The following is a 27002-nucleotide window of genomic DNA, read 5'->3' on the forward strand; positions in this document are numbered from 1 at the left end:
TGGTGTAGTGTTGTCTTCATGAAAGAAAATGGATTCATGTCTGTAGTACCCAGTGATAGAGCAATCCAGACAGAAACATAACTTGGCTTCCTTAAATTATTTTTATATAAATGTAAGGTTTTATGTATGTGACGTATTAAAGTATATTTGTATAAATACATAGTCATGTTTCTATTGTAAGACAGTGTTTAATGTTTTAAATTTTATTTAATATTTTTCATTTCATATGTATGAGTGCTTTGGCTACATGTGTGTAGGTGCACCACATGCATGACTGGTGCCTGTGGTGGTCAGATGAGGGTGTTACTGGAATTATGTATGATTGTGACCCATCATATGGGTTCTGGAAACTGAAGTCAGGTCCTCTGCAAGAGTAACAAGTGCTTTTGACTGCTGAGCCATGTCTCCAGTCCCCTCCCACTTTCAGTATTTTCATTTCTAGTTTGTACAGATATTTTTAAACTTAAGTTAGTCTGTATTATTATTTCTAAAGTGCCATTATATGCTAATAGCAGGAGCTAACCTAGCTTTAAAAAATACGTAGAGTGGTCTGTGACCTACGTAGTACCCGTTCTTAGCGATGTCAACTCACCAGCCTCTTGTGCTTCTGTTTACTCAGCTGGATCTTATATGAGAAGCCCCATTTCCAAGGTCAGAAATGTGTTTTGGAAGAAGGGGAAAAGGTCTTAAATCGAGATTGGCTTCTTCAGAACAAGAAGCACCCAGAAAGAAACTTTGTACTGGGCTCTATCAAGCGTGTCTTAAAGGTAATGCAGCCATTCATTTGCCCCTGTATTTATTTTGGTTTTAATCACGTACTAAAGTTGTCCTGTGGCCCTACACTGCTAAGAAATAGTTTGTGCTAATGTATTAACCTTCATATTTAAATTTATACATATCAATGTTTAAGCAAATGATAACTTACAATTTAAAAAGTAAATTTATAAAATTTAATAATTTTGAATGATAACTATATATATAAAACATAGGTAAAATGATAAAATGCTAGGTATAATTACTGTTAATTTAAACAGAATATTTAAGAAAAAAGGTAGTAGTTCCAAATCTTTTTCTAACTTAAATACTGCTACTTAGTATGACTGTGTTGCATGTGTGTTTGCCTGTATGTGGGTGGGTATGTATATCTGTAAATGTACTGGGGCATGTTAGAGAAAGAAAAATTGGGAAAGGAAATGAAAGTGTTGCTGTTCAGTTTTCTGTTCGAGACTTATTGAAGATGAGGGAAGTCTTCCATCTCAGAGCCTCTGTGGCGGGCTTTCTTTTGGACTGCTACCAGCTCCCATATAAAGCTACGGAGACTTATTACTTGTCAGTGTTCAACCTTATCTTATGCTTGCCCCACTGGCTCTTATAACTTAATTTAACTTGTTTCTCTTCATCGACATTTTGCTTTGGGTATTTTAACCTTTTCTTTCATTCTGTATATCCCGCTCCATGGCTGGCTGGCTGACCTTTGGCAACTCTTTCTTTTTCCCTCATTTTCTCTCCTCTTAAGCCTAGATTCCTCTTACTTATTCTATCTGCCCATCAGTCCTGCCTTTCCCTCCTCTGCCTAGCTATTGGCTGTTCAGTTTTTTTATTAGACCAATCAGGTGCCATGGGCAGGCAAGGCAACACCTCTTTACACTGTTAAACAAATGCAGCATAAACAAATAAAACATACCTTTAAATAGTTAAAGTGATATTCCACAACATAAAAATAGCACACTTCACACAGTTAAAGTATTATTCCACAACAAGGCTCTGTGTTGGCTAGAGGAGGAGTGATTACTGATCAGGGCAGACCTCAGATAAGAACAGTATCCTGTCTCCATGTCATCAAAACATACGGCATGATACAGTGTAGTTACTAATGTGGTGATCATAGATATGGAGGGGGTGTGTGTGCATGTACACATAACAATAGTACTTAAGAGAATGAAGTAATGAATTTTGGAGGTTGAGGAGCACAGGAGGAGTTGTCATGGGAGGAAGGGATATATATTCAGTGCTCAAGTTGTGAAGAAAATTTTAAAAGCTACCAGTTGTGTAGAAATATTTCATGATTTGATCCATGAAATTTGATAGTTGTAGAGAAAAATTAAAGGTAGTATATAGAAACACTCAAGTTATAATTATGTGACTTTATGTATTATATATGAATCAGAACTATGAACAAATTCCTATCTAACAAGTTTTTGTGACTAGTTACATAGACCTGATTACTGTAGAGGGATAGACATATTGCAGTCTTTGAGTCTTGTTTCGGGTTGCTTGAAGTCTGGAGAAGAATTTGACTTGGGAAGTACACTCAGGGGAACCTGGGACATGCAGGGAAAAGGCACCACCAAAATAAAGTGTATCTGAGTTAGAATCTTGAACAGATGAACAAGAATTAGCATGGTAGACGAGTGAGGCTTGGCATAGCCTCTCTGTTCAAACAAGTGGGAGAGCATTAATGGGTCCATGGCAGAGAAGACGGTGTCTTCTTGCATTTTTGGAACTACCTGTGACAGTGTCTGCAAAGCCAACTTAAGTGGTCATTTAATCATCAAACCTAGTAAAAAGTTTCCTCAGATGAACCATTAAGATGTAGATGGAATCTTTGGGATTTGCATAGCTTGTGGTTTTGTGCCTTCCTTGTGACTGTCAGGTCCCAAGCCAGACCTAGTGGAGGAAAAGTGGAGAAGATTTGGCAACCAGCCAGTCTTACAACTCTACTAAATCAAACAAGAGCACGAACAAACAAATTTAATCTGCTGAGTATAGAAATTTAAATGCATATTTGAACATCTACCTTTTGCTTAGAATATATTATAAGGAAAAATGAGTCGTGCTCACATTTTGTCTCTCTTCCATTGTTTGTTCATTGAGTCATTTTACAGTTGTAGTGTGATTGATCACATGTCTTCAACAAACCAACTTTGAGTATGGGAGGAAAATAAAACTATTAAACCTCAAGCAGAAAATGTAGAAATATTTTAGAAAGTGAGACTCAGGCATGGAGCTCCTTTCTTCTTCAGCTCTGTCAGAATTCTGCCTAGGGATACCTTCTTTCTCGTGGCAGCTCTTGTCCTGCCTAGACTTGTCTCAGCCAACATTACCTTGTTTCATCATCTTGATTTTAGTTGCTCTCCTCTGAACTTAAGGTCCTGATTTAATGACGTCTTCACTTGGTTGTGAGCAAATGCAGCAGGGACCTTCAGTGTTCAGCGGGTGTTGATTCTATTTAAGGGTCATTATTTGCAGCCAGTGAAAATGATTAGGGTTGGGACGACAGCAGAGTGACTCCAGTGCAGTCTTTTCTGAAATCAGAGCCAGTGTTGTAAATTTCCTTGTTTACTACTTATTCCTTGTACATCCATTTCAAAGGTATGATCCTTTCATTCTGACCAGAAATCACTAGGGTTAATACTGACATTAGTGAACCCTGAAGAGAGATTGTTGTTAGACTAAAGGCGTCTTGCGTAAGATGGAGAAAAACTGATCATTCTTTTTACCCTTTCTGTTAACTGCAATTCATTCGTACTGTTTCTCCTCTATAACCTTAACTTACATATATTAATCATATGAGACTTTACCAAGATACATTTGCAAAATAAAGCGTGATTGGAAAAGTACTGAATAAAGCCTGCACTCTTCTGAGTCATCTTGTTTATCGTTGCTAAGTTACCATAAAGGACCCTCTAGTTGTAAGAGTTTGACTGCCTTTGCCCATCAGTAATTATACGAGTCTTGAAAAGATGGCTGCTTTTGTGAATACTCACACCAAAGACAGCTTAGTGGGATCTCTTTCAGTCACCTCGAGTGAATCTCGCATTTGTCGTATGTGAGGGTGAAAGGCTTCTTCTCCCTTTTGTTCTCACCGTTTTCTTGAGCTGTCATTATGCTTTGGCGGCCTTGCCGTTTCCTTCTGTTACTGTAGACACGAATGCCTCTTAGCCTTTTCCCTTTTAAAGTCCACCACCCAGACATTGTTTGTGCAACACAATGCAGAGGAAACTTGTTTGTGTGCGACATTGAGTTCTGTATTCCACGACAGTACCTCCACTCCCCAGGGGACCATTAAGACCACAGCATTTGAGGTAGCATTGGCAGCAAGCTCTTACCAACAGCCCACCACAGACGGTTGAAGATTGACAGGTGCCTGTTCTTTATATTTCTGGCTAATTGTAAAGTGAAGCTTCAGAAGGCCGTACACTTTCCTGTTTTAAAGGCCATTTAGGCTGTGCTGCTTTAGTTTACTTGGGTTTAGGAGCTTATTTCTGAAAAAGAGATGTATAGATTTGCTTGGTTTCAGAAGTATATCTGAAGGAAAACATCACAGTCTACATGTCATAACTGAACATAATATACATGCCCTGCTGGTACTTTCATAGTTTGTTCGGAGTAAGACTCCTTTTCTTACTTAAATTGAGTCATTTTTGGAAAGACAATGGTGATAACATGTTTTGACTAATGAAATTTGTTGGGTACTTAATTCCCTAGGATAGCATATTCCAGTTGGCATCGTAAAATACTTCATTTGTAATTGAGAATAATTGAAAACTCAGCATTTGGAAAGTTGCAAACAGGACATAGATAGAGATGCTTCCTGCTTCAAGATTTTTGCCTGCTTGGTCAGGTTTTTAAAATACAGTTTATTTTAATAATTAGTGTGTAAATTACTTACTTGGGTTTTCTATGATGGTAATTTTTGTAAACATGCAAATAAATATATTTCTTTTAAAAAAATAAAAAAAAATTAATCACTGCTTGGCCCATTAAAAAAAAAAAACCCTAATTAAAAGGAAGTCGTCCAGTCTCTAGTTCATGGTATCTTTGATTGTTGCATGTAGTCATTTTATTAAAATGCCTTTATTTGTATTTCAAGCACTAGAGGTGAGAATCAGGTTACTGAAACTTGATTTGTATGATTAAACACTCTTGAGTTTCTGAGATTGTATGTTTGAACAGAATGGTATCTGTAATTTTGGAAACGGGAAAAATCATTGTGATTCTAATTCCTTAAGAAAAAGACAGTATTTTTAAACATCATTCAAGAGATTATTGGATATAAGAAATTTCCCTTAATAAAGAAGGCTGTCTCTTTAAATGCGTCATGAACAGCACGTATAAAACTTCCAGAGGCCAGTGTTGGGGTGTGACTGCAGAGCTCTGGAAAGGGAGTGTGAGTCCTGATGCTGTAGAAAACCAAAACCGAAAAGCAGTCTGATGTGTATTGATCCAGGGAGTGGTGCTCTTAGAAGTCCAGGGTTTAAAGGCGCTCTCGCCTGACTCGTAGTTGTGGGTTGCGGTTATGACTGCAGGTTGTACCAGAAGTGGACGTGGATTAAAAAGAGCCGGGCAAGTGTAGTTTTAAAGGAAGGTCGGACAGTGGGTGTCCCATCTTTAAAGGCTGGGACAGAGTCAAATTTCATAATGCCTTTTATCATCAAGCCAACTTGCACTGAACAAATAAGAGTCCTACAAGTAGGAAAACACATTTCCTTCCCCCTCACCTCTAGTTCCTTCTCCTTTGTTGATGGAAATTAGATAAACACACCAGAGGGGCAGTGCCTCTCCATTATTTATTTTTTATGTCCCACAGGAGATCAGCTTTTATTTAAGTCCTTTCCTCCCTTTAGGCTTTGTTAGGCTCCTGAGAAGGAAGTGTGCAGGCCTTTGGCCCTCGAATCGTTTAGTAACTGAGTCATTCTTAGCGGGAGAAGTATTTTAAAAATGAAGCAGAAAAAAGAAAAGAAAGCAAGACAGTTTTTCCAGCAACGTTCATGTGATTGCTGCATTATTCATTTGATTCCCAAGGAAAGCTTTTTTTTTTAAATTTTGCTTAAGGATCACCAGTTTCTCCCTTGTGTTGCTTCATGGAGACTTCCCAGTGCACAATGAAAGCATTGTAACCGGGTGTCCAGGGTGTTTACAACACTGGCCTGTGTGTCTCTAGATGATTTCAAAGGCAGTTTTTCTATTCCAGGATTGCAGCATTCCGGAGATAGAGCTGTGCCCCGAGTCTGACCCTGGGTGCTGCCCTATCTACATCCATCGAGCTGTGCCCAACCTGGAAGAACTGAACATCCCCAAGTCCGCGTCCTTCATGGTGAAGTCGGGAGTGTATGTGTCGGCTTTTCTCAGTTGTAGCCATTAATGGCCACCAGTTAACCTTTTCGCATCACGTTTCAGTAGATGACTTATGAATTCTGAAGTTTTAGTTAGTATTGTTTATGCTTCCGGATACCCGAGAAAAACTACTTCCTGGTTTAAAATGGATGCTGTCCATCTCTGGATCCAATTAAGGCTTTGATGTATGACTCCTAGGAGCAGGTACACAGTCCCCAGCCTTCTTGATAGATGGATCGTGTTGTCTTTTTATCTAACACATTTGGGAACTGGGAGGTAAAAACACATCCCTGACTTAAAAACTTGGACCCTAAAGGATGTCTGGCTTGTGTTAGCTGTTGGTTCTTTCAGTTGACCATTTCCCAAGCCAGCATAGCCACTGCTTTGTGTTTTACTTCCCTGTTCCTAAAAGGCCAAGGTGAGTCATTCTAGCCTTGTTGATAAGTGATCCACCCTGTGGGGCTACCTGCAAGCAAAGATTGGCTGTTGAGTGTTGCTTTCTAAGTTGTCAACTGCTGTCATTAAAGATACCACATGTTTTAGGTCTTAGAAAATTCTAGGGCAGAAATTAATACACAGTACTCTACCATAAGGTAGAGAGTACATGAATATAAGCACTTAAGAACATGTGACCATTCCTCATCATATGCTAATTACTTTGCTACATTTTATTAGTGTAATCCTGGAATTTCTTGATGGCACCCTTTCCTCTTATAGAGCCAAACTGAAGTATTATTACCATACTGTAACCAACCATTTGTACCTTGTCTAGTTGGCTGGCCTACCCAGATATTAATTTTAAGGGGCAAGCTACAATCTTGGAGGAGGACCAGGGGCTCTTTGAGATTTCTGCGGCGGAAATGAAATCACTACATCCTCTTCAAATGGTAAGCAGGTTCCATCCGAGGCTCTCCTCTTCCCCTGCACCCACCCCCGCAGTCTCAAGACATGAATGCATGCAGCACTGAATTGGCACATTGTATACTGCGTGATCATGTTATACAGAACGTTCGCATTTACTTAGAACTCTGGCAGGCAATATGTAGAATTTAAAAAAAAAAAAGTACTGCATGAAATTTTAAATATTTATTAAAATCTGAAGATTTTCTTGTTGATACTAATTAGAAAATTAGTTGTAGAAGATTGTCTCTTCCAGTTTAATAATGGATAGTAAACTCAGCATTAATAATAAATGGGTTGCTCTTTCAGTGTTTACCATCTTAAAGATTAAATAAGCACCTGCAGCATCTCTGTGGCAAGCTTACTTTTTTTTTTTTTTTTTGAGGAGCAAGCTGTTCTATTAAGTGCAGGCTATGTGATAAAATATGCTTGGTCCCGTGCCTGGGAAAATGAAAACAAGGACAAATGCAGGAACTTTAAGCAACATCAGAGTGTGGAGTAGGATTTTTTTAACGCTTCAACGTTATGTAGGTAGGGCTTCTGGGAGACTGGTGCTACTATTTATACCGTACAGTCTCGATGTGACAAGGCCATTAGGTGTGATCAGCTGTGTTGTGGAACTGGGGGGGAAGAGGTGTGGAGATGGTGCCGTGCCCTAATTTATAAAGCCTGAGTGATGCTAGGAGATGCGTTTGAATATCGGCCTTAAAGATCTGCTCTGCCAAGGGCATCATCTGAAGTTTTTAGCCGTCTCATTCTTCTGTTTGGGATACTCTACAGCTGCAATTTGATCTTTAATTGGTTGTGTTTGTTTAAAGGTCCTTTGTGTTCTTATCTGAAAGCTTTTAAAAATTTCTTGCCCTGTCCATACTGATATAGGTCAATCAGTCTGACTTGGTTTTGACTGCTGTAGGGTTCTGAATGTACTATAGTTAAATTTGACTGCTGCATTGTCTTAGCTAATGAGATTTTTGTAACTTACACATAACTTGGTTACTTCCCCCCTTCTTATGTATTTACATTGTTCTTTTAAATATCTTGTCAACCTTTAGGGCGGACTGAAAGTGGAAATGCCTATGAACTTGAAGGTAAGTCTTGAACTGTCGGGCAGCTCAGAAGAGACTGACTGCGAATCTTTAAGTACTTGGATATGAGACCGTCCCAATGAGTGGAGGCTGCAGGAGTTGGAAGTGACTGTGTGGAAGGTTTTCTCAGGGCCCAGTCTGTGACTATGAATGGGGAGTGAAGACGGCTTGCAGGCCTGGAGGTCTGTGCTGCTATCTCCCGCAGACCCACCGTCAGAAGGCGGCAGGTTTGATTTTCGTTCCGTGCTGAGACTGAAGCTGGGAACTCAAGTGAATTCAAGTGAACTCATCAGGACTAGAGAACAATGCTTGGAAAGAGGTCAATGCAGAGGAGTTAGATACGGCTAGCTCCTGTTGGATGGATGTCAGTTTGCAAGTTTGAGTGCCTGAAAGGGAGGGTAGAGGCAATGCAAACTGGGTGGCAGAAGTGACAGGGTCAAGCATGTTACAGGAGGAAGAAATAGAATTACAAATATGTGTGTGAGGGGAGATGGGAAGAAAAATCTGTTCTGTGGTCAAAGATGCAAACAGCCTTCAAAGATAGGAAGAAGCCCCTCCAGCCAGAGGCGGGTATGGAGGGCAACACCCATCCTCACTTCTCACAAAGATGCCATGCCTCCGGTCCCCTTCTTTCCTCCACATCACAAGTTACTGAATTGACTGTGATTTTCTCAGTCACATGGATGGATTCGTTTAAACCTTGCATGGCTCAGTGCATGTCTTACACCCCGTCGCCACGCTGGGGTCATCCGAGTCTTAAGAAAACTTCAGCATCATCTCCCTTCTCAAGTATGCTGTTGTGATTGTGAATGAGGCCAGAAGGTTTTCAAAGTTTCCCAGCAAAGGTTGCAGGCGGCTGATCTAACTAATAAAGGTAGAATTACCTGTGACACTCTCTCATGTGACTCCTGCTGCCGCCTCCAAGTGTTGTGAGTCACAGCTTGAGTGTGAAAGGCTGAACTATCCTGGGGCGTTTGCACTTTGACACATTGTGGGCCTCTATGAGTAGACTGATTTTTATAAGTAATCGCAACTTGCCAATTAGAAATTAATTAACATTGATGATGTCATAAGAGCTTGTTCATGAGTACTGCTTTTTACTATCATCCCAGCAGCAAATAAACCTGAATAAAACTTGATTGTGTATATAATATTTATATAATTTAACTTCATAACATATCTATGATTATTATAGCTTCCTGTGAAAAGCTAGTGTGTAATTTTTTTCAGTCTATCAGTTATAATAATTATTTTTTTTTTAGAAATAGGGTACAAGTTTTAACAATTTTATATACTTAAGCCTAGGTATTTATCGCCAAGATCTTTGATTTTAGTCATATACAGATAATTCCTGTTAGTCATAGGAAGGACAAAGGGTAAGGTGTGGAGAGATCCACACTGCTACTACAGCCATGGATTTAGGGTAGGGGGTCCTTGAGAGGTAAAGACATGAAAACAGTAGAGAGCCCTGTGGTAATATTTCTCCATTGCTGTCCACGTGCTTCCTGCTCTGCTCAGTATTCCACCCCGAGATTTGAACTAATTTTCAGTTAGCAAAATGCTTGGCTTCCCAGTCCTTTCTTTGCTTCAGGAACTATTGCATTTATATTTAAAACTTTCATACCTCCACCCTTTCAACAATTATCAACAACTATACAAAGCACATGGTGTTATAAGAAGGTGTATTTGGGTTTTGAACTCAGTAGGTAATTTAGTTTTATGTGCTAGAAGCTCCAGATGTTTTCCATATCCCATACCTTATGGGGTATGAGCTGAATTCACAGCACAAGAGGATATAAAGAAAATTCAAGAGCCGTCTATAAGTCAGTTTAGCCTACACAGTGGTCCTAGCGTTTGGGTAAGCAGAAAAATGTAATAATAGCCAGGCACACTGATGTGAAAGAAGCACGAGAAGGAATAATTGGCCCAAAGAATGATAATGGCGCATGCATACTTTGAATGTCAAGTGCTGTTTTCTGTCGTAAAATTAACTTTGAAAGCATATGTTGCACCCTATTCATGTTTTGTCTTTAATGCTACTAAAGTCTATCTATGGTACAGTATGAATACATTAAATAACAGTTTCGTGTCTTTCAGGTTATCCTTTATGAAAAACCTCACTTCCACGGACATACCAAAGAATTTAGTGAACATATAGATTCTGTCCCTAAGTTTTTAAAAAGTGATAAGGACTTCCATGGCATTGGATCAATTCGTGTCATTGGTGGAGTGTGAGTGTCACATTTTCAATACATGATTTATTAGCCTGCTTTGTGTGTGTGTGTTTCTACTGTTTTATTTCTTCTTTTTTTAATTAATTTATTAAAGATTTCTGTCTCTTCCCCGCCACCACCTCCCATTTCTGTCCCCCTCCCCCAATCAAGTCACCCTCCATCGTCAGCTCAAAGAGCAATCAGGGTTCCCTGCCCTGCAATTAGCTCAAACAATATGCTAAAAAAGACAAAGTCAGCCAATCTTAACCTTAATCTATCTCCCTTCTGTAATATAGTAAGTAAAATACATAACTTAATAATGATTAGGCCTACTTATTGGTTTTAAAGACTTACTGGTTTTCAAGATTTTGACATAGAAACTATACTATGTATTTAATGTAAAATTTCAATACCTAGCATTTCTAAAATACTATAGAAGAATTACAAGGTAAATTTCTACTTTTTTACAGACTATGAGCTTGGGGAAAGGCCTGGCTTCTTAATCTGCTGTTCTTTGTTTTTTTGTTTGTTTGTTTGTTTGTTTTTGTTTGTTTGTTTTTTGTTTTTTCGAGACAGGGTTTCTCTGTGGCTTTGGAGCCTGTCCTGGAACTAGCTCTGTAGACCAGGCTGGTAAGACTGATGATCTTGCCTTTAATCCCAGCAGTCAGGAGAATCTCTGTGAGTTCAAGGCCAGCCTGGTCTACAGAGTGAGTTCCTGTCTCCAAAAGCCAAAACAAAACAAAACAAAAACAAACAAACAAAAAAAACCCAACAGAAACAATACCCTTAATTTATCATTTAATATTAAAGACTTGGTACTCTTCATTATTTTTCTCAGTCAAATATAGTTCAAAATGGGCTTCGAATAACTTCCTTGATACAAAAGAAAGCTTAGACTGTGTTTTCTGTGAAAATGTATTTTCACATTATAGTTTAAGAATATAATCATCATGTTAATACTGTCTATATTTCAAACTCACTGAAACTTACTAGTATATTTATAGGCTCTTTCAGCGTCCTTGGAATTCCACTCCCTAACGTTGCGTATACCTAGAAACATAAGGTAAAGAGAGATGAAGGATGGCCACATGCGTAGTACTTTGTGCTGTGTGAAAAGAGTTTGGTTTTATATATACACACGGCTTCAAAGGGGTGGACAAAGAATAATTAATAATAATAATAGGCAGCCTCCTTGGACTTCTTTTTTTTTTCCTTCATCTTTCTTAATCTGAAATTCCCTAATCTGGAGGCTGAGAATAGTCAACCTTGCAGGCTATCCCTTTGGAAGGTCCCACCTTTACTTTATCACCCAGGTAAAGGCTACTATTTTTTAGGCAGCCCATTTTGTGAGTCATCTACTCTCACATTGCATTAGGTACTGTGGTGTAATCTTTATAAAAAGGTAAGGATCCCAGCCGAGTCTAAAAGCCTGTAGTGCTTATCAGTGTCTCCTGGTGCTATGAGAGTAGACCTCAGGAAGCTTGAGTCCCTGGAAAGTACTCAGCAGAAATGCTTCCTGTTTCCACGATGATACCGATAAGACGCTAGAATGAAGCTTTCCCACCCATAAGTCCAGACAGACATTTCGTACATACGGGATTCCAGCTCAGTAGACTTTTCCAGTTTCTCTTTGGGAAACCTCCCTGTATTGTTTTTTATCTGCAGCTCGGTGAAGGGTTCCTTTGGCTTAAACCCTGAGTAAATGATTAATAAAATAGTTCTTTCTTGGTTCTAGAAGGGCTTAATCGGCGTAATGAAAATGATTTCCTTGGATTTCAGTGCGGGTTTGAAACTTCTCTCATCGGCTGTGTGTACCATGCATTATTTCTACTTGGCAAATTGTTCTCTGACCGTGGTGAGACAAGGTACTAGTCATTTCCCAAACACCTAATGAGCTGGCTCTGTGGCAATGCTGCAATTAACCTTTTGTTGGAAAACGTTTCCACACTATAAAAGTTATTGATCCGCGAGATGCGTACCAGTTGCCCATCTTTGTGCCTGGAAACAAACAAGGTCATTTTGAATACTGGACGAATAACTTTGTTCCTTGTCATCGTACTTTTCTCTCTTGCTTTCTTAAAACTAGGTTTATCAGTGGCTCACTTGAGTCTCCTGTATTTCTAGGTGGGTTGCCTATGAAAAGGAACATTTCAAAGGCCAGCAATTCCTACTTGAAGAAGGAGACTTTGAAGATAGCAGTGTTTGTGGGGCATTGAGTGGCCCCATCATGTCTTTCCGGTACCTACAAGCTGTGAGTTTGCTTTCTTAACATTAATTCGTACTTGTTTTATATTTTCATAAAAATGAGACATGATTTCTGATAGAGCCTGATGTCATAGCACCTGAGAGTATTCAACTGAACAGGACTTGCCTGTTTTTCTTGCCTGCGGTGATTATTATCGAATATCTATATTTTACAGTTTTGTTTTCCTTTAGTTTTTGAGACAGCCTTTCTCTGTGTAGCCTTGACTGGTCTGGAACTCACTCTGTAAACCAGGCTAGCCTAGAACTCCCAGCGATCATCCTGCCTCTGCCTTCTGAGTTCTGGGATTGAATGTGTATGCCTCTACACCTGGATTACTTTTTACTTTTTCATCCATTGAGTCCATCATCATTTTTGAGTACCTCCTTTGTTAGTTGTATTGTGACGAACACAGCATATAGTAGCCAGAGGCCCCCATTCCAACACCCAGAGCCGGCAGCATAGAGATAAATAGCATTGTTAGACTGTGACCAGATTGAGTACTCAGACATTTGGTCAGTTCTCCCTCCTTGGAGTACAGAGGACTGCATAGGACAGATGACAGCTTAGCTGAGGCTCCTGCTCACAGTCACTGGAGTGAAAAGTTTCTAGGCTGGACAGATTGCATGAAAGGAAAACAGAGGTGTTATAGCAAGAGATTGGCCCACGCTAATGGGTGAAGTTGAGAGTTTAAGGCATAGGTTCTCAGCTGAAGGTGATCTTTATCCATGTGACACTATCTGGAGATGTTTTGGATTGTTGATATTTCAGGGGACGTGGATCTACTGACATCTAGTGGGTAGAAGCCAGGAGATCCTGCTGGAACCTTGTGTTGTTACGGGTCTTCCCAACAATGAAGAATAACAGGATGGGCTACTAGGACGGCTCGTTGGTAAAAGTCCTTGCTGCCAAGCCTGATGACCTGAGTTCAATCCCCAGGATGCACATGGTGAAAGGAGGAAACTGATTCCCTTAGGTTGTCCTCTGACGTGTGTGTGTGTGTGTGTGTGTGTGTGTGTGTGTGTACACACACATAAACACACACACCAACAACAACAACAATAACAACAGTAGTAGTAGTAAAGAATGTCAGGGCCCACAGATTCTCACAGTGTCAAAGTTGAGAAACTTTCATGCGAATAAGGTGTGTGCTTAGAGATGTATGTTAGATGTGTTAATTCACGATGTAAGAGAGAACTTTGGACAGACGAGTGCAGTGAATGAAGGCCTAGGGCCAGGGAAGAGTTCCGATTCATTCCTGAACTGATTGTGAATCACTGGTGAACGTTTAGGTCCAGTGGACATTAGAAAATTAGTGGCTTAGGACGAGTGTTTTGGTGACTCTATGAAGAAGTAGGAGTTAAGAGAGAGGTAATGCTGGAGCTGAGAGGTCTGGAGTATCACAAAATTCCAGGCAGCCAGGGAGATGATGGATGGATGGTACAGCATTCCTGGGATATTGGGGCTTATCAAACATGGCGTGTCACCCTGAGCAGCCCTCTGGACTTCTTTTTTTTTTTTTTTTTTTGGAGTATCACAAAATTCCAGGCAGCCAGGGAGATGATGGATGGATGGTACAGCATTCCTGGGATATTGGGGCTTATCAAACATGGCGTGTCACCCTGAGCAGCCCTCTGGACTTCTTTTTTTTTTTTTGAAGTATCTCCAGTAATGGTTCTCAACCTGAGTGTCGAAGGACCTGTGCACAGAGTTGGCATATCAGATAGCCTGCATGTCAGATATTTACATTAAGATTCATAGCAAACACATGGCCTTAAAGAGAACCTTCACAGCAGAAAAGAGGATTTCATTCCATCAAATGCTTATTAGGCTTGTTAAGTCACTGGTAAGTATTCATATAGGGTCACCTGTCAGGACGGTACACATATATAACATGTTTACATGACTTTCAGATACTTTTTAGAAGTCTATCACTAATGTACATTCAAATTAATTATACTGAAAGAACTATTCACTTCTAAGATTTAAATTTTAGATTCATACTAAAAGAACTATGCATTAAAATGTATGTATACATTGTCAAACATCTTTAAGGACATGGTGTTCAAGTTACATTTTGAAATATTGTGTATTCTTCAGCCAGGCCCGTAAATGGGAAGGCGTGATTGTGACCCTGGTCTGACATATCCTTTCCCCATAGGCTGGGATGTCTGTAACCTGGGAGAGGGCGAAGCATGGCAGTTCCCGTCTGAGCTAAAGTCATGTGAAACCTCCTTGTGAACAGGCAGGAAAGCTGTGTCATGTGGTGTCAGTTCAGAGATCCTGGCTGCACTACACGGAACACTCTGGATTTGCTAAGGTCAAATAGCGGATATGTTCCTCTGGGATAATGGAACTGTGCCAGCTAGCGATTTGAAGAGGACGAGGAGAAATGCGTTCCCAGTTCCAAATGAGTCACTCAGATGTTCACGTGTAGCTGATTGCTCTTTAAGAAAGCAGAACGCTGAAAGGCATGCAGTGCAGTTCAGGCTGTGGGTCAAGGATTTTTTCTTCATTCTCGTCCTCAATAAAATGTGCTCCGCGTGCATGTTTTCCTTCAGTTTTGTGCTAGCTGCCTGTCTAGATTTACTTTTGCTGTTTGACCTTGCTCTTTGCCAGATCCAGGGTATGTCTTCAGACCTCTGAACCCAGGTGGAGTTGGAGACCACTATAAGGTAAACAGATTCAGCAGGACTCCATTGGCTCCAAGATCAGTGTCCTCCCAGGGTCATAACCTCAGAGCTCACTGGCTGGATCAGCCCAGAGCATTTATGGAATTTAAAAGTCATCATATTGCGGAGCTCTGGGCTGAATCTCCAGGCTTAGGGCGGCTCTCAGTCTTCTCTCACAGGCAGAGACTGCTTGAGACTGTGATGAATGAATCAGGTGCTTAAAAAATATAAACTAGAACATAACCTTTGAAGTCCGTCCCCTATTGTCCATCCTCGAGCTGCTAACCTACCCACACCTGAATTCAGTGCCTTAATGTGCAGAGAATATCAAGGACATGGTAACCTAGAATTTGTAGGTGGTCCCTAGACTTAGCTGCAAGTGTCTGCCATGTGTCTCTAGAACAAGGCACTTCTGTGATATGTTTAATTGTTTTTGGGGTTTTCTGGGTGCTGGGGAGTCCAACCCAAGGCCCGATTCATGCTGTGCAATCACTCCATCATGAACTACACCCCCAGCCTGTTTTTTGCATAAGTCCTCATTTTGTCTATGTGACATCTAGATGTTCATACTCAGGAGGCTGGACCCAGCGCTGGTACCTGACTGAGCACACAGGTTGGCTCTGAGCCCCAGCTCTGGCTGTCAGGGTTACTACCTCAATATTGCCAGTCAGCTGGGTCTGATACCACGTGTCTGACAAATCGGAAAGAAAAATGCAGAATGGGACAAAACCGGGCGAGTGGTTCAGAGGGAGAGAAGAAACTGGGAAAAGATGGAAAACAGAAGCTGTAAAGCCAGAAAAGCCATAAATAAAAGCAGGAAACAGAAAGACCACCACTTGGGCCTTTGCTGCAGACCACTGGCCAAGGCTTTGGGGATGGGAGACAATGTAGAAGTCTCAAGGTGTGTGAGCTTGTTTTCATTATCCTGTAAGCTCAGCCCGCGCTTTCTGTAGTGATTCCTGTGTAAGAGGCCGCTCCTCTCCTTAGCTTCAGGCCTCAGTGTCGCACATGGCCTGAGCCTCCAGACCATTTCTCAGATGATTCTTCTGGCTGCAGCTGCTCCCCTCCTGCACACACCAAGTCAGGCACAGCCCTGCTAGCGCAAACCTTTCTGAATGAAAGGGCAGATAGACAACACCCATGTAAATGTCAGTGTTTTTCTGCGTCCTTCTCCAGTGAAACAGTGATCCAAAGCACATCTCAATTTACTGTGCTTTCCGGTCCTAAGATCCCAAGACATAGTAAATGACAGGCACTTGCAGAACCAGAGGAACGAGAGATAGAGGCAGGGAGTTTGAGTCATGAGAAATGGGGAGGAGAGGTCACAATCAGTCACAGTGACTGAGCACTGCCCTGAACCTTTCCTTTAGGGTCAGATCTGGTTTTGTTGGTCACTGGTGATGCTGGTTCCTGACGAGCTCCAGCCTGAGCCCAGTGCAGCCATCACTGGACCCCACAGTTGCTGTCAGCTGGCCAGGGCACTTTCAGCATGGAGGAACAGGGGTGTGTCTGTGTCTGGGAGGGAGCCTCTGGTGGGGAGGTTCCTGCAAAGTGACCACAGGTTATTGAAGTCTCATTCCTCATATAGCCTATTTATTGTGTTCATGCCTGCGTGTGTGAGTGTGTGTGTGTGTGTGTGTGTGTGTGTGTGTGTGTAAAAGCAGAGATTAGAAAACTAAGAAATGTTTTAGAAACGAAGTCCCCCTCTTCCAGAAATGAAGTTTTAATAAGAGCTGGACATTGGCTTTGTCCAGCATGAACCCTTTCAGGTTTTTTTTTTTTTAATGGAGCATGTGAAATAAATGAAGAGAGTAGTTCTCAATTACAAAGGTTCCTCTGGAGATAGAATTGGAAACTCAATTGTGGGTTAGAAATTATTTTGTGATAAAAATTTTAGGCAAAAGCTGTTGTCTTTTACTCTGAGGTTTGATAGAACATTTGACCTCTCTTTGTCAGCAATTTTTAAATCCTTGAAAGTTGGCCAGGTTGTGTTAGCACACGCCTTTAATCCTCACTCAGGATGCTGAGGCTGGCAGATCTCTAAGTTTGAGGCCAGCCTGGTCTACACAAAGAAATCACATCTCCAAAAACCAAAAGAAATAATGATTAATGATAATAATAATAAAGAAAAGAAAGAAAAAAGAAAATGAACAAGTTGCTCAGTACAGGATGACTAAAGAACATTTTTCCTACTCACTAAAGAGGCTGTTTTCCTGTTTTGAACTCTGTTTTACTTGCCCATAAGAAATAGTGTTCTTAAAAAAAAAAAAGTGTTCTGCCTGGAAGTCTTGTATTTAGAGATCTTATTTTAAAACTTAAAAAAGTAAGAAGTTTAGTATTGTGGGTTATAGAGAAATTGACAGCATTTTCTGTATTTCCAAATGGAGGACTAATAGAAAGATATTTGTGTTTGTGCACAGGTTCTTGCATGTGTGTGTGTACGTGTTCCTGTGTATATAGGTCAGAGGTTGACATTGCATGTCTCCCTCTAAATCCCTACACTTGCATGTGGGGGGATGCATGTGTTTGTGTGTGTGTATGTGTGCAGGTCAGGGGTTGACATCGCATGGTTCCCTCTAAATCCCTACACTTGCATGTGTGTGGGTGCGTGTGTTTGTGTGTGTGTGTGGGTGCATGTGTTTGTGTGTGTGTGGGTGTGTGTGTTTGTGTGTGTGTATGTGTGCAGGTCAGAGGTTGACATTACATGGTTCCCTCTAAATCCCTACACTTGGTTGTTGAGCCGGCTTCTCTCACTGAACATGGACATCACTGATTTGTCCAGGCTGACTGCCAGAGAGCTCTAGGTGTGCTCTACTATGCTCCGTTTTGTTTGTTTTAAGAAAATTTTATAAAGTATGCAATGAAGTATGATCTTAACTGCTTACCATGTCCTCCTTCCAACTCTTCTTATATGTCTCCAGTATGCACCTGCCACTTTCGTGTTCATGTCTTTTTAAAATAAAAACAGTTGAGAGCCTATTCAGTCCAGTTAGCACTACCTGTGTGCATGGGTGCAGGGCTGGCCTTTGAGTTTTGTGCTCCTCACTAGTCACGTGCCCTCCATTCTATATCCCCAGGTGATGTGACGATGTTATCATCAATATTGATGACATTACAGATATGCAAAAAGAAATGTTGATAAAGAAATTATATATATATATATATTGTCTTTTAAAGTCAAGAGTGTTTATTATTGGATGGAAATAGAAATTTTTGTTCAATATAGTTTTCAATTTTGATAACATGTATCTTCTTTTTTTCTTGGTTTTTCAAGGCAGGGTTTCTGTCTATAACAGCCCTAGTTGTCCTAGAACTAGCTCTTGTAGACCAGATTGGCCTTGAACTCATAGAGATCTGCCGAGCCTCCGCTTCCCGAGGCCTGTGCCACCACTGCGCAGACGATAACATGCATGTTTTATCATATATTATTTAAGTCTCTTCCTGGAGGGCTGTAATACGTTATTACATCTAGTCATTTTAAAGTTTCTTAATTTACTAGTGAAATTAGGAATGTACGTATTGATGTTAATGTTGCTCCTGTGAGTGGCCTCTGTTTTTAGCTGATTATGTGTTTGTGTTTAAAGTTTTCATAAGATCATAATGTATTAACTTTACAATTTTCCTGACCTCATTTTGATTTTTGAGCAAGTGACCTCTTTAAAGCTCAGTTGTATTTAAGGCACATAAAATTGCGCCTCCTGTTGCTCACAGTCCATTGTATTTTCACTTAGCCTTGTGAGATTTTGCTCAAGTGAGAGTTCGAGTATTTCCTGTAATGAGTATTACATGGGATGCATCTAATTTTAGAGGTTTAGATTAGAGCAAATAAAGGCTTAATGTTTTTCTCTAAATGATATTAAGATAGAGATTACAGCATTGTATTTCATGCCGTTAAGGTTCTTCCTGGAATCATTTGTGTGAACATTATCCCGAATGTGTGAATTGTGTCACACACGTTCTCTTAAACAGCCCTCCCGCCTCCTTTCAGAACTTTATAGAGTCTGCCATCACACTGTTTGAGTCTGACCTGGAAAGGGGGAAGGTCATCGACATTACGAATCAGGAAATTTCGGACCTAGAAGAAATCGGCTTTGGCAGTGAAACCAGATCCATTCACGTGAAGAGTGGCGTGTAAGTAGCCCTTGCCTCAAGAGCCTGGGGGAGTCGGCAGGGCGTAAGGCTGTGAGCTTCTCAATTCTACCCTTCTCCTGTTCTCTCCCTACTAGATGGGTTGCCTACCGCCAGAAGTTCTTCTGTGGAGATCAGTACATTTTAGAGAAAGGAAAATACAAATGCTTTTTTGACTGGGGAGGAACAAGTAATACAATCTTGTCGATCCGACCAATCCAGCTGGTAAGTGAAGTGGGGGGCAGACTGACACCGGAAGCATTTGATGGGATACAGTGACTGTGTAGAGCATTGTTTGAAAGTGGTCAGGTTTAGATTCTCTTTTGTGTTTCTGTACACAGTAAATAAAATACCCCATGTATTTCTACTGATTGCAGAGGGAGCTAGTAGACACGAACACATTCTTGAGGCATCCCTGTACTAGAACCAGTTTATTCATTCAGCGGCTTAGCTTTGTACTTCTGTCTTGTTAGATACTGTTATGCCGAATCACTGGAGATACAAGATGAGTATGACTGCACTGATGGCTCGTGATCTCTTAAAGGGAGAGAGATTGATGGGCAGTTCATTATAGTGTGGTTAATAGGAAGATGAAGTGTGTAGATCATGCTGGACCAGGTGGGGGGAGGACGCTCTGTCTCTGAGGGTTAAGACCTTGCGGGAGGACACTGGTGATTCTTGAGGGGGTTCTTCGGGCAGAAAGAAGCCCATTGAGAGGAAGATGTGTGCAGAATCACAAAGCATCAGACACTGTGGCTGTGTAAATGAGAAGAACCACAGAGTGACCGGGGTATCTGTTCCTTAGTGTCAGAAATGAGGCCCTTTCTAAAATGCGCCTGGATGCTCTCCTCTTGAGTAGCCACAGGAGTACTCAAACTAGTCATGAATACTAAAATTATTCCAAGAAAATTCCATAGGTTATTTGGGACAGAAGTGGTCATAAGTAGATGAAGGAATTTAGTAAATTGGCAAGACCATGAAAATCTTTTTCTAGGGATATTTTCAAAACATTCTGAAGCCAGCTAAGATGATATGACACAATTTTTAAAATATTTGAATATGTCTTTCAGGAACCACTTGGGATAAATGAGCCTCCACATTTGGTATGTTTCAAAATACTCTTATCATTGGTGCAGTATTTACCAAATGCATTTACACTCTCTCAAATCTTTCCCTGAGATAATTTTTATGTGCCTATGTGACAAAGCAAGTTCCTGTTGAACTCGGTGTCTTTGAGCACAGGAGTGTCCTTTATGTTGGTGGGATTGTCTGAGGTTTGTCATAGCGTTCACAGTGGGTTGTTGGAACCCGTGCCTCTTGGTCTTTCCTATAGCCCCCTCTGCCTGCTGTCAGCTCTCTCAGTACCGCATACCTCCGTGTTCCTGGTGGAGCAGAGAACGTGCAGCAGCCCCTCCCCAACACCTCACACTGTCCTTCCTATGAATACAGGCTTAAAAAAACATTTTTACTGCGCAAACTTATTTTCTTGGGAGGGGTGTGCTCTCCTGCCACAGTGCATGTGTGTGTCGGTCTGAGGACAACTTGTGGGAGAAGGTTCACTCCTTCTACCATGTAGATCTCTGGTGTTCACACACAGACCATCAAACTTGGTGCCAGGAATCTTTACTCCCTGAGCACAAGCACCCTTACACCCAGCCTTCTCATTTTCCTGTACGTGGATTTCTGATCCTTGTGTGATTTTTTTTAACACTCTAGTAACCTTAAACCTCCCTCTCTTCCTCTCTCTATCTCCATTTTTCTGTCTGTCTCTCTGTCTCTGTTCCTCTCTCTGTATACATGTGTGTGTGTGTGTGTGTTGATGGTTCAAAAGGGTTTGGATAAGACACCAAAGCCTAGTATTGGTTTACTGTATTGTAAGGTCTAATAATTGCATTTGTTAGTGTTTATAATAATTCTTCATGTATTACTCATGTATGAACATAAAACTTGAGGTTCTGAATTTAAGTCAGTGTCATTATCATACAGCTAGAGGAAGGAAAGGAGACATCCTGTAGTTTCTGTTTTCAGAAGGACCTAGATAGGGACAGAAACACAATGAAAGAGAAAGGCGGGAGAAAAAACACTGTTTTCCCTGTTTCTCTTAAAAAATAGCCTGGTTAGAAAACCCCCTATCCAAATCCACAAGTAGTGATTGGTGACCAGTGACATTCATGACCGTAACATGGTAGAAGTCTGCTGAGTGTGTACAGCTCCCATGTTCCTGTCAATGCCTATCCGTTTCAGCTCAGCCGACTTTAATCATGTTCTACTCCCTGGAAGTGCTCCGAGGTTTTTGTTATTTTCTAGTTAGCTGAGACCGTTTGAAACAGTTCCTCCTTGAACATAATTGAGAAGTTGTATTTAGAGATACTTCCTGCCAGAAACTTGATTTTGGATTTTGGGGAACCTCCAGCTGTGGATTTTTAAAGCTCATGTTTTTATATGAATCAAAATAGCATGTGTAGGTAAAGAGGGCTAATTCAAACTGTTTTATTTCCCTTTTCTGAGTTTCTAGTGCAGATCAAACATCCCATTCTTCTGAGCTCTTTTCTCCTCTTCCAACTCCTTGCTCTTTGTTAAAATGAACTTCATTGTTCGGGGGCAGGTTGCCGGTCTTTCTTTATAGTGCTTCCAGATCAGCTGGAAGAGGGAAACAGCAGAAGACGCCCAGTGAAATCTGTTTGCTTCATTTTTCTAGCTGTGGCTCAGTTATTGTGAAATGAGCATTTCTGACAAGTGTACGCTAGCTGATGCTTAGTCCTGTGTGTACAAAGCCTCTTTGTTTATGCAGTATTAGAACCCCTGGGTTAGGCCATTTTATTGTTTATATTTACCTAGACAAAAACAAGCAAATCTTGGCAGTGTTCACATAGGGTATTTTCCTGTCCAAGTAAGGAGGCAGTTATATTTCAGGGTTCAAGTCAAAGAAGGATTTTTTTTTTTTGTTTTACAATAATTATCTCAAGGGAAACTCTAAGTCACCCAAGGGGGGGGGGAATCTAGAAAATGTGCAGAGAGTAATATATATCATTATAGAGTTATAAACATAGGATTGCTGGGAGTTTTGTAAGCATGAAATATATATTTAATTGTTATACTAAAAGAAACCAGCATTTATGGTGGAGAGTGGTTTTCTCTTGAGACACAGACCCATCACTAAGTCTGATTACCAACTAGAGAGACACATGGCATAGTAGAACTCTCCATCATGGAGGTGGCATTTAATTTTGTTTTTAACTCCCCCCCCACACACACACACAAAAGAAACACTAAACAGAGTGTGGATTTTTGTCATTATCTCTCCAACTTAGCACATGTTGAATGTCATATTACTAGATTAAATATTATAAAAGTTAATTTCTTTTTAGGGGAGGTTATAGTGAGCCAGTATTCTAATCCCGCCCTTTGACCTAATCAGTTACCTTGGATCCTTAGGACCATTCTGAAGTCTGTTTACAAATATAATTGTTTAGAATGCCTGAAATACAGAACTGTTATTCTACCTCATACTTAATGGTAAGCAGAGAAAAATAAACCAAGTAAATTCTTCTGTTGTGTAACTTAGCTTCAGTGACCTTTGAAGTGACAAAGGGGTTTATAATGGCTTTGCTTGCTGTTACAATGGGCAGCAGTTCTCAACCTATGGATTGTGACACCTTTGGGGGTTGCATATCAGGAGTTTACATTAAGATTCATAGCAGTAGCAAAATTACAGCTATGAAATAGCAATGAAATAATTTTCTGGTTGGGGGTCACCACCATATGAACTGTTTGAAAGGGCTGTAGCATTAGGAAGATTGAGAACCACTGATATACGGGGACTTTTAAACTCTCAAAAGGAAGACCTATTTAAACAAAATCTTGCCTGGGTGGTAAGAAAGACTATAAAATTTTTATAGTATTAATTGAGAAATTGACTTAGGTTGGCTATAACTGAAGATGGAAACAAAGTGGTTTTTGTTTAACAGTCTTCATGTATCTATGAAGATGGTCAAAATGGTTAGAGGAAATATTAGAGAGAACTTCTTAAACATTATTTTAGTGTTAATTTAAATAAAATTACCTTGAGAGTCCCTGCTGATTCTGTGGAATAAATTGAGCAGGTCTTCTGTGTTTGGTCAATAATTTAGTTACTAGATTTTTAGTTTGTCAAGCTAGACCGACCCTATTACATTTTCTTCATGTGAATCATAAATGAAAATTACAGTTAAATATAGTTCTATAAAATCTTAGTCATAAAGTGTTAGTGATAATTTCTGCCTCAAGGAAAAAATATGGCAATGTATGAGAAAAATACCTTGTCATCAAGTAGCAGAATTTTTTTTCCTTTTCTCCCTCCCTTCTTTCCTCTTTCCATTGTCTTGCTTCTGTATACTTCCATGAAGGAGACTGTTCGGAATAGACACATTTCCACATGGTCCATGGTAATGCATCTTTGAAGTTTGAAGTTTGAAGATACCTAGTATCTTGTTCTTCTATTTGCTTAGTTTCTAAGCAACCCGTTGGGCTCTTTTATAGATCCATTGCCCATTAAGGTCTAAAGGGAAATACTTTAGTGACTTGTGTAGCTAAGTTTTCTCCAACCTTAATTTTTCAACACCTCCATCACTTAATTTCATTAGGAATGGAACTACAACTTAATTGTTTGCAGCTTCTGAGCTTAGAGTTGCCTTCTGATATCCCAAGAGTGCTTTTGTGAATGATCCAGACCCATTTTTAGAGTGTTACTGTAAAAGGAGCAGCAGGCCACGTTCCGTCACCCAGCTAGGTTTACACCCGAAATAATTACATGGAAACTGTATTCTTTTAAACACTGACTGGCCCATTATATCTAGCCTCTTATTGGCTAACTCTTACATATTCATTTAATCCATATCTAGTAATTTGTGTATCACCACTAGGTGGTGGCTTACCGGGAAAGATCCTAACCTACATCCGTCTCGGGTCGGAGAATCATGGCGTCTTTCTGACTCTGCTTTCTTTCTCCCAGAATTCTGTTCTGTCTACTCCCCCACCTAAGGGCTGGCCTATCAAAAGGCCAAGGCAGTTTCTTTATTAACCAATGAAAGTAACACATAGAAGACCCACCTACATCATGTTACTGTGAGTTGTTCTATTCTGATGCACTGATTGGGTGGACATAATGAGGTGATTATTTTATAGGTCTTATCTAGTGTTTTCTTAACCATATACTTCTCATTTTACAGGTAAAAGAAAAGTAAACTCAAATGTACATTGAACCCAGTTTTTAAATGTGTGCCCAAAACTAATTTATCAAAATACTCTATATAAACTTAAATTCCTCTGTGTGTGAAAACTAATGACTGGAAGGGGGTTATACCTGCATTATCTGAACTGTCCCACACCTGCATTATTGGTGTGTAGAATTTGACATTTCCTCACTTCACAGTGAAATGTTGTGTGGTTTTTTTTTTTGTTGTTGTTATGGGGTGGGGGGCTGCGATTGGACTCATGCATGCTGAACAAGTTTTGTACCGATAGTAACATCTCTAGCCTGAATGAAAATGAACATTAAACCCATCAATATATGAAAAATGGACTCTACATATCAGAAACACATATAGTGAATATCTGTGAGATCCATTTTCATGTAGTTTTTCCAGTTTGTTATGTGAAGTTTGATAGTGTTTGCAAGCTGCAAAGAAGTTTTCTACATTTTCAGAAGTTTGTGACTCGTGTCTTATGGATCTTTATGTATGTTGTGAAATATACGTCTTCTTTGGAACTTCCTCTTTTCTTGCTGTCCTACCTGGGAAGGAGCCTGAAACATCGTGGATCTTCTTCTTGAGAAGTCCTTGGTACTTGACGGTCCAAGTACAGTGTGGTTTCTCAACAGGAAGTCCCATTGTGAAAGAAGCCACAGTTGGTCAGGGGAACACTGGTGTGAGCAATGGCGTTCTCTCTCACTTCCTGTCTTCTGGCTGATCTTCAGTATCAAACCAAGCAGAGTCAGGGCAGAAGGGGACTGCCAAGAAACATATCCGGTTAAAGGTCCCTTGGGAAGATGAATACGGCTCAAGGAGGCTTGTTTCTGATGGCTGCCTGGGCAGGAGGACTATGTGCAGGTCATTATTAGGATGTGTTCCTTGCTACCGTGCAAGCATGACAGTGCAGTATGCCCCTTGGGCCAGGTCAGTTAGAGTCTTAGAGGATTAGGAAATATTTATTTATAGGACTCCATTAATTTATTCTTGCTCATGTTAGATTCAAGGCCTCTAGAGCTGCAACTTATTGATTTCAAGCTCATGAGAGTTTTAGTTAGGATTTCATTGTCTTACCTTGACAAAAAGTCAAGGAAAAACATAGTATGAGTATGATATTCAGCTATAAACTGTACATTTAAGTTATTCTTACCAGAAAACTAAAACCATAACCTGGAATGTATGACACAGATGACTCTTTTTTCTTCACCATAAATCAGAGACTAATCCAACACAGTTTGATACAAACGATGATGAAAATGATAAATATTGAAATGTCATTCTCATAAACATGTAAGAAGAAATAAAGGAGCATTAAGAAGAATGTCACCATTCTTCACATAACTTTACTGATAATAAATAAAGCACAAATGTAATATCCTGCTGAACGTTTATGAGCGTGTTAAAGTTTATTTGCTTGTGATGATGTTAAACAACCATTTCACGGTCAATTACTGCTATGTTCCCACAGCTCAAAGCATTCAGTAAAGCAGGCTTCCAAGGCGAGTGCATAGATTTTATAAAAGAATGTTCTGATCTGACCTCATTCTCACCGTCCTCCTTCAAGGTTCTCCGTGGCTGGTGAGTGTGCTTGATTCTTCTGCTCTTACCTAAGACCAAATTTCTTTTACGTTTACAAAGGGCAGAGTTTTTTTTTTTTCACAGTAATTTTTTCTTTTTTCTTCCTTTCTTTTTTTAAGAAATATTTATTTATTTATTATGTATACAATATTCTGTCTGTGTGTATGTCTGCAGGCCAGAAGAGGGCACCAGATCTCATTACAGATAGTTGTGAGCCACCATGTGGTTGCTAGGAATTGAACTCAGGACCTTTGGAAGAGCAGGCAATGCTCTTAACCGCTGAGCCATCTCTCCAGCCCCCTCTTTCTTTTTTATTAAAGCACTGATCAGTTGCTAACTAGTCTATATTAATCTTGGTGAATTTGTAATTTTAGTTATACAAGTTATACAAAATATAAAAAAGTTGACTGTTCAACTTTGGGAGCCTTTTAATGGTTTTATTTCTCAATACTTTCTTAGGAGATTTTTCTAAGATCAATGTTTATGTTGTATGTTTATTGTATGTTTACTGTGCAGCAAGATAATAAAATGCTACAGAATAGCCACTACTTTTGTCCAGGAAAGATATCTTATTCCTGTTTGCTTAAAATAGTTTATCTATCTGTTTTCCAAATAAGGGAGCTAGATTTGGAGTTAGGGTTCTGGAACTACCACCACATCATACAGCAGAAATATTTTTGTCATTTGTTTATTTTAAAAAATACCTTAAATCCTTTATTCTTCCAGTTCTAACAATATGATCAATCTTTTTTACATGTGAAACTGTATGTGATTCCTTGGGCTAAAGTATAGTCTATTGTTTCTGTAATAAAATATACATGACATAATGTTTACTATTTTAC

The 27002-nt window shown here is 40.0% G+C and overlaps 1 protein-coding gene across 1 annotated transcript in view; it reads left to right on the forward strand.

The window, feature by feature from the left end:
• Nucleotides 1-27002, forward strand: part of Crybg3 (crystallin beta-gamma domain containing 3) — a 111908-nt gene that overhangs the window by 55376 nt on the left and 29530 nt on the right. The window contains exons 7-16 of the mRNA XM_050148707.1: nt 620-767; nt 5975-6111; nt 6890-7004; nt 8070-8105; nt 10200-10333; nt 12440-12566; nt 19218-19360; nt 19456-19582; nt 20428-20460; nt 26051-26160. Of these exons, the coding sequence (XP_050004664.1) occupies nt 620-767; nt 5975-6111; nt 6890-7004; nt 8070-8105; nt 10200-10333; nt 12440-12566; nt 19218-19360; nt 19456-19582; nt 20428-20460; nt 26051-26160 (1110 nt within the window). The remainder of the gene's footprint in view (nt 1-619; nt 768-5974; nt 6112-6889; nt 7005-8069; nt 8106-10199; nt 10334-12439; nt 12567-19217; nt 19361-19455; nt 19583-20427; nt 20461-26050; nt 26161-27002) is intronic.

The sequence above is a fragment of the Alexandromys fortis genome, unplaced genomic scaffold, assembly GCF_014885135.2.
Source record: "Alexandromys fortis isolate MF-2015 unplaced genomic scaffold, M_Fortis_MF-2015_v1.1 scaffold_4, whole genome shotgun sequence".
NCBI lineage: Eukaryota > Metazoa > Chordata > Mammalia > Rodentia > Cricetidae > Alexandromys > Alexandromys fortis.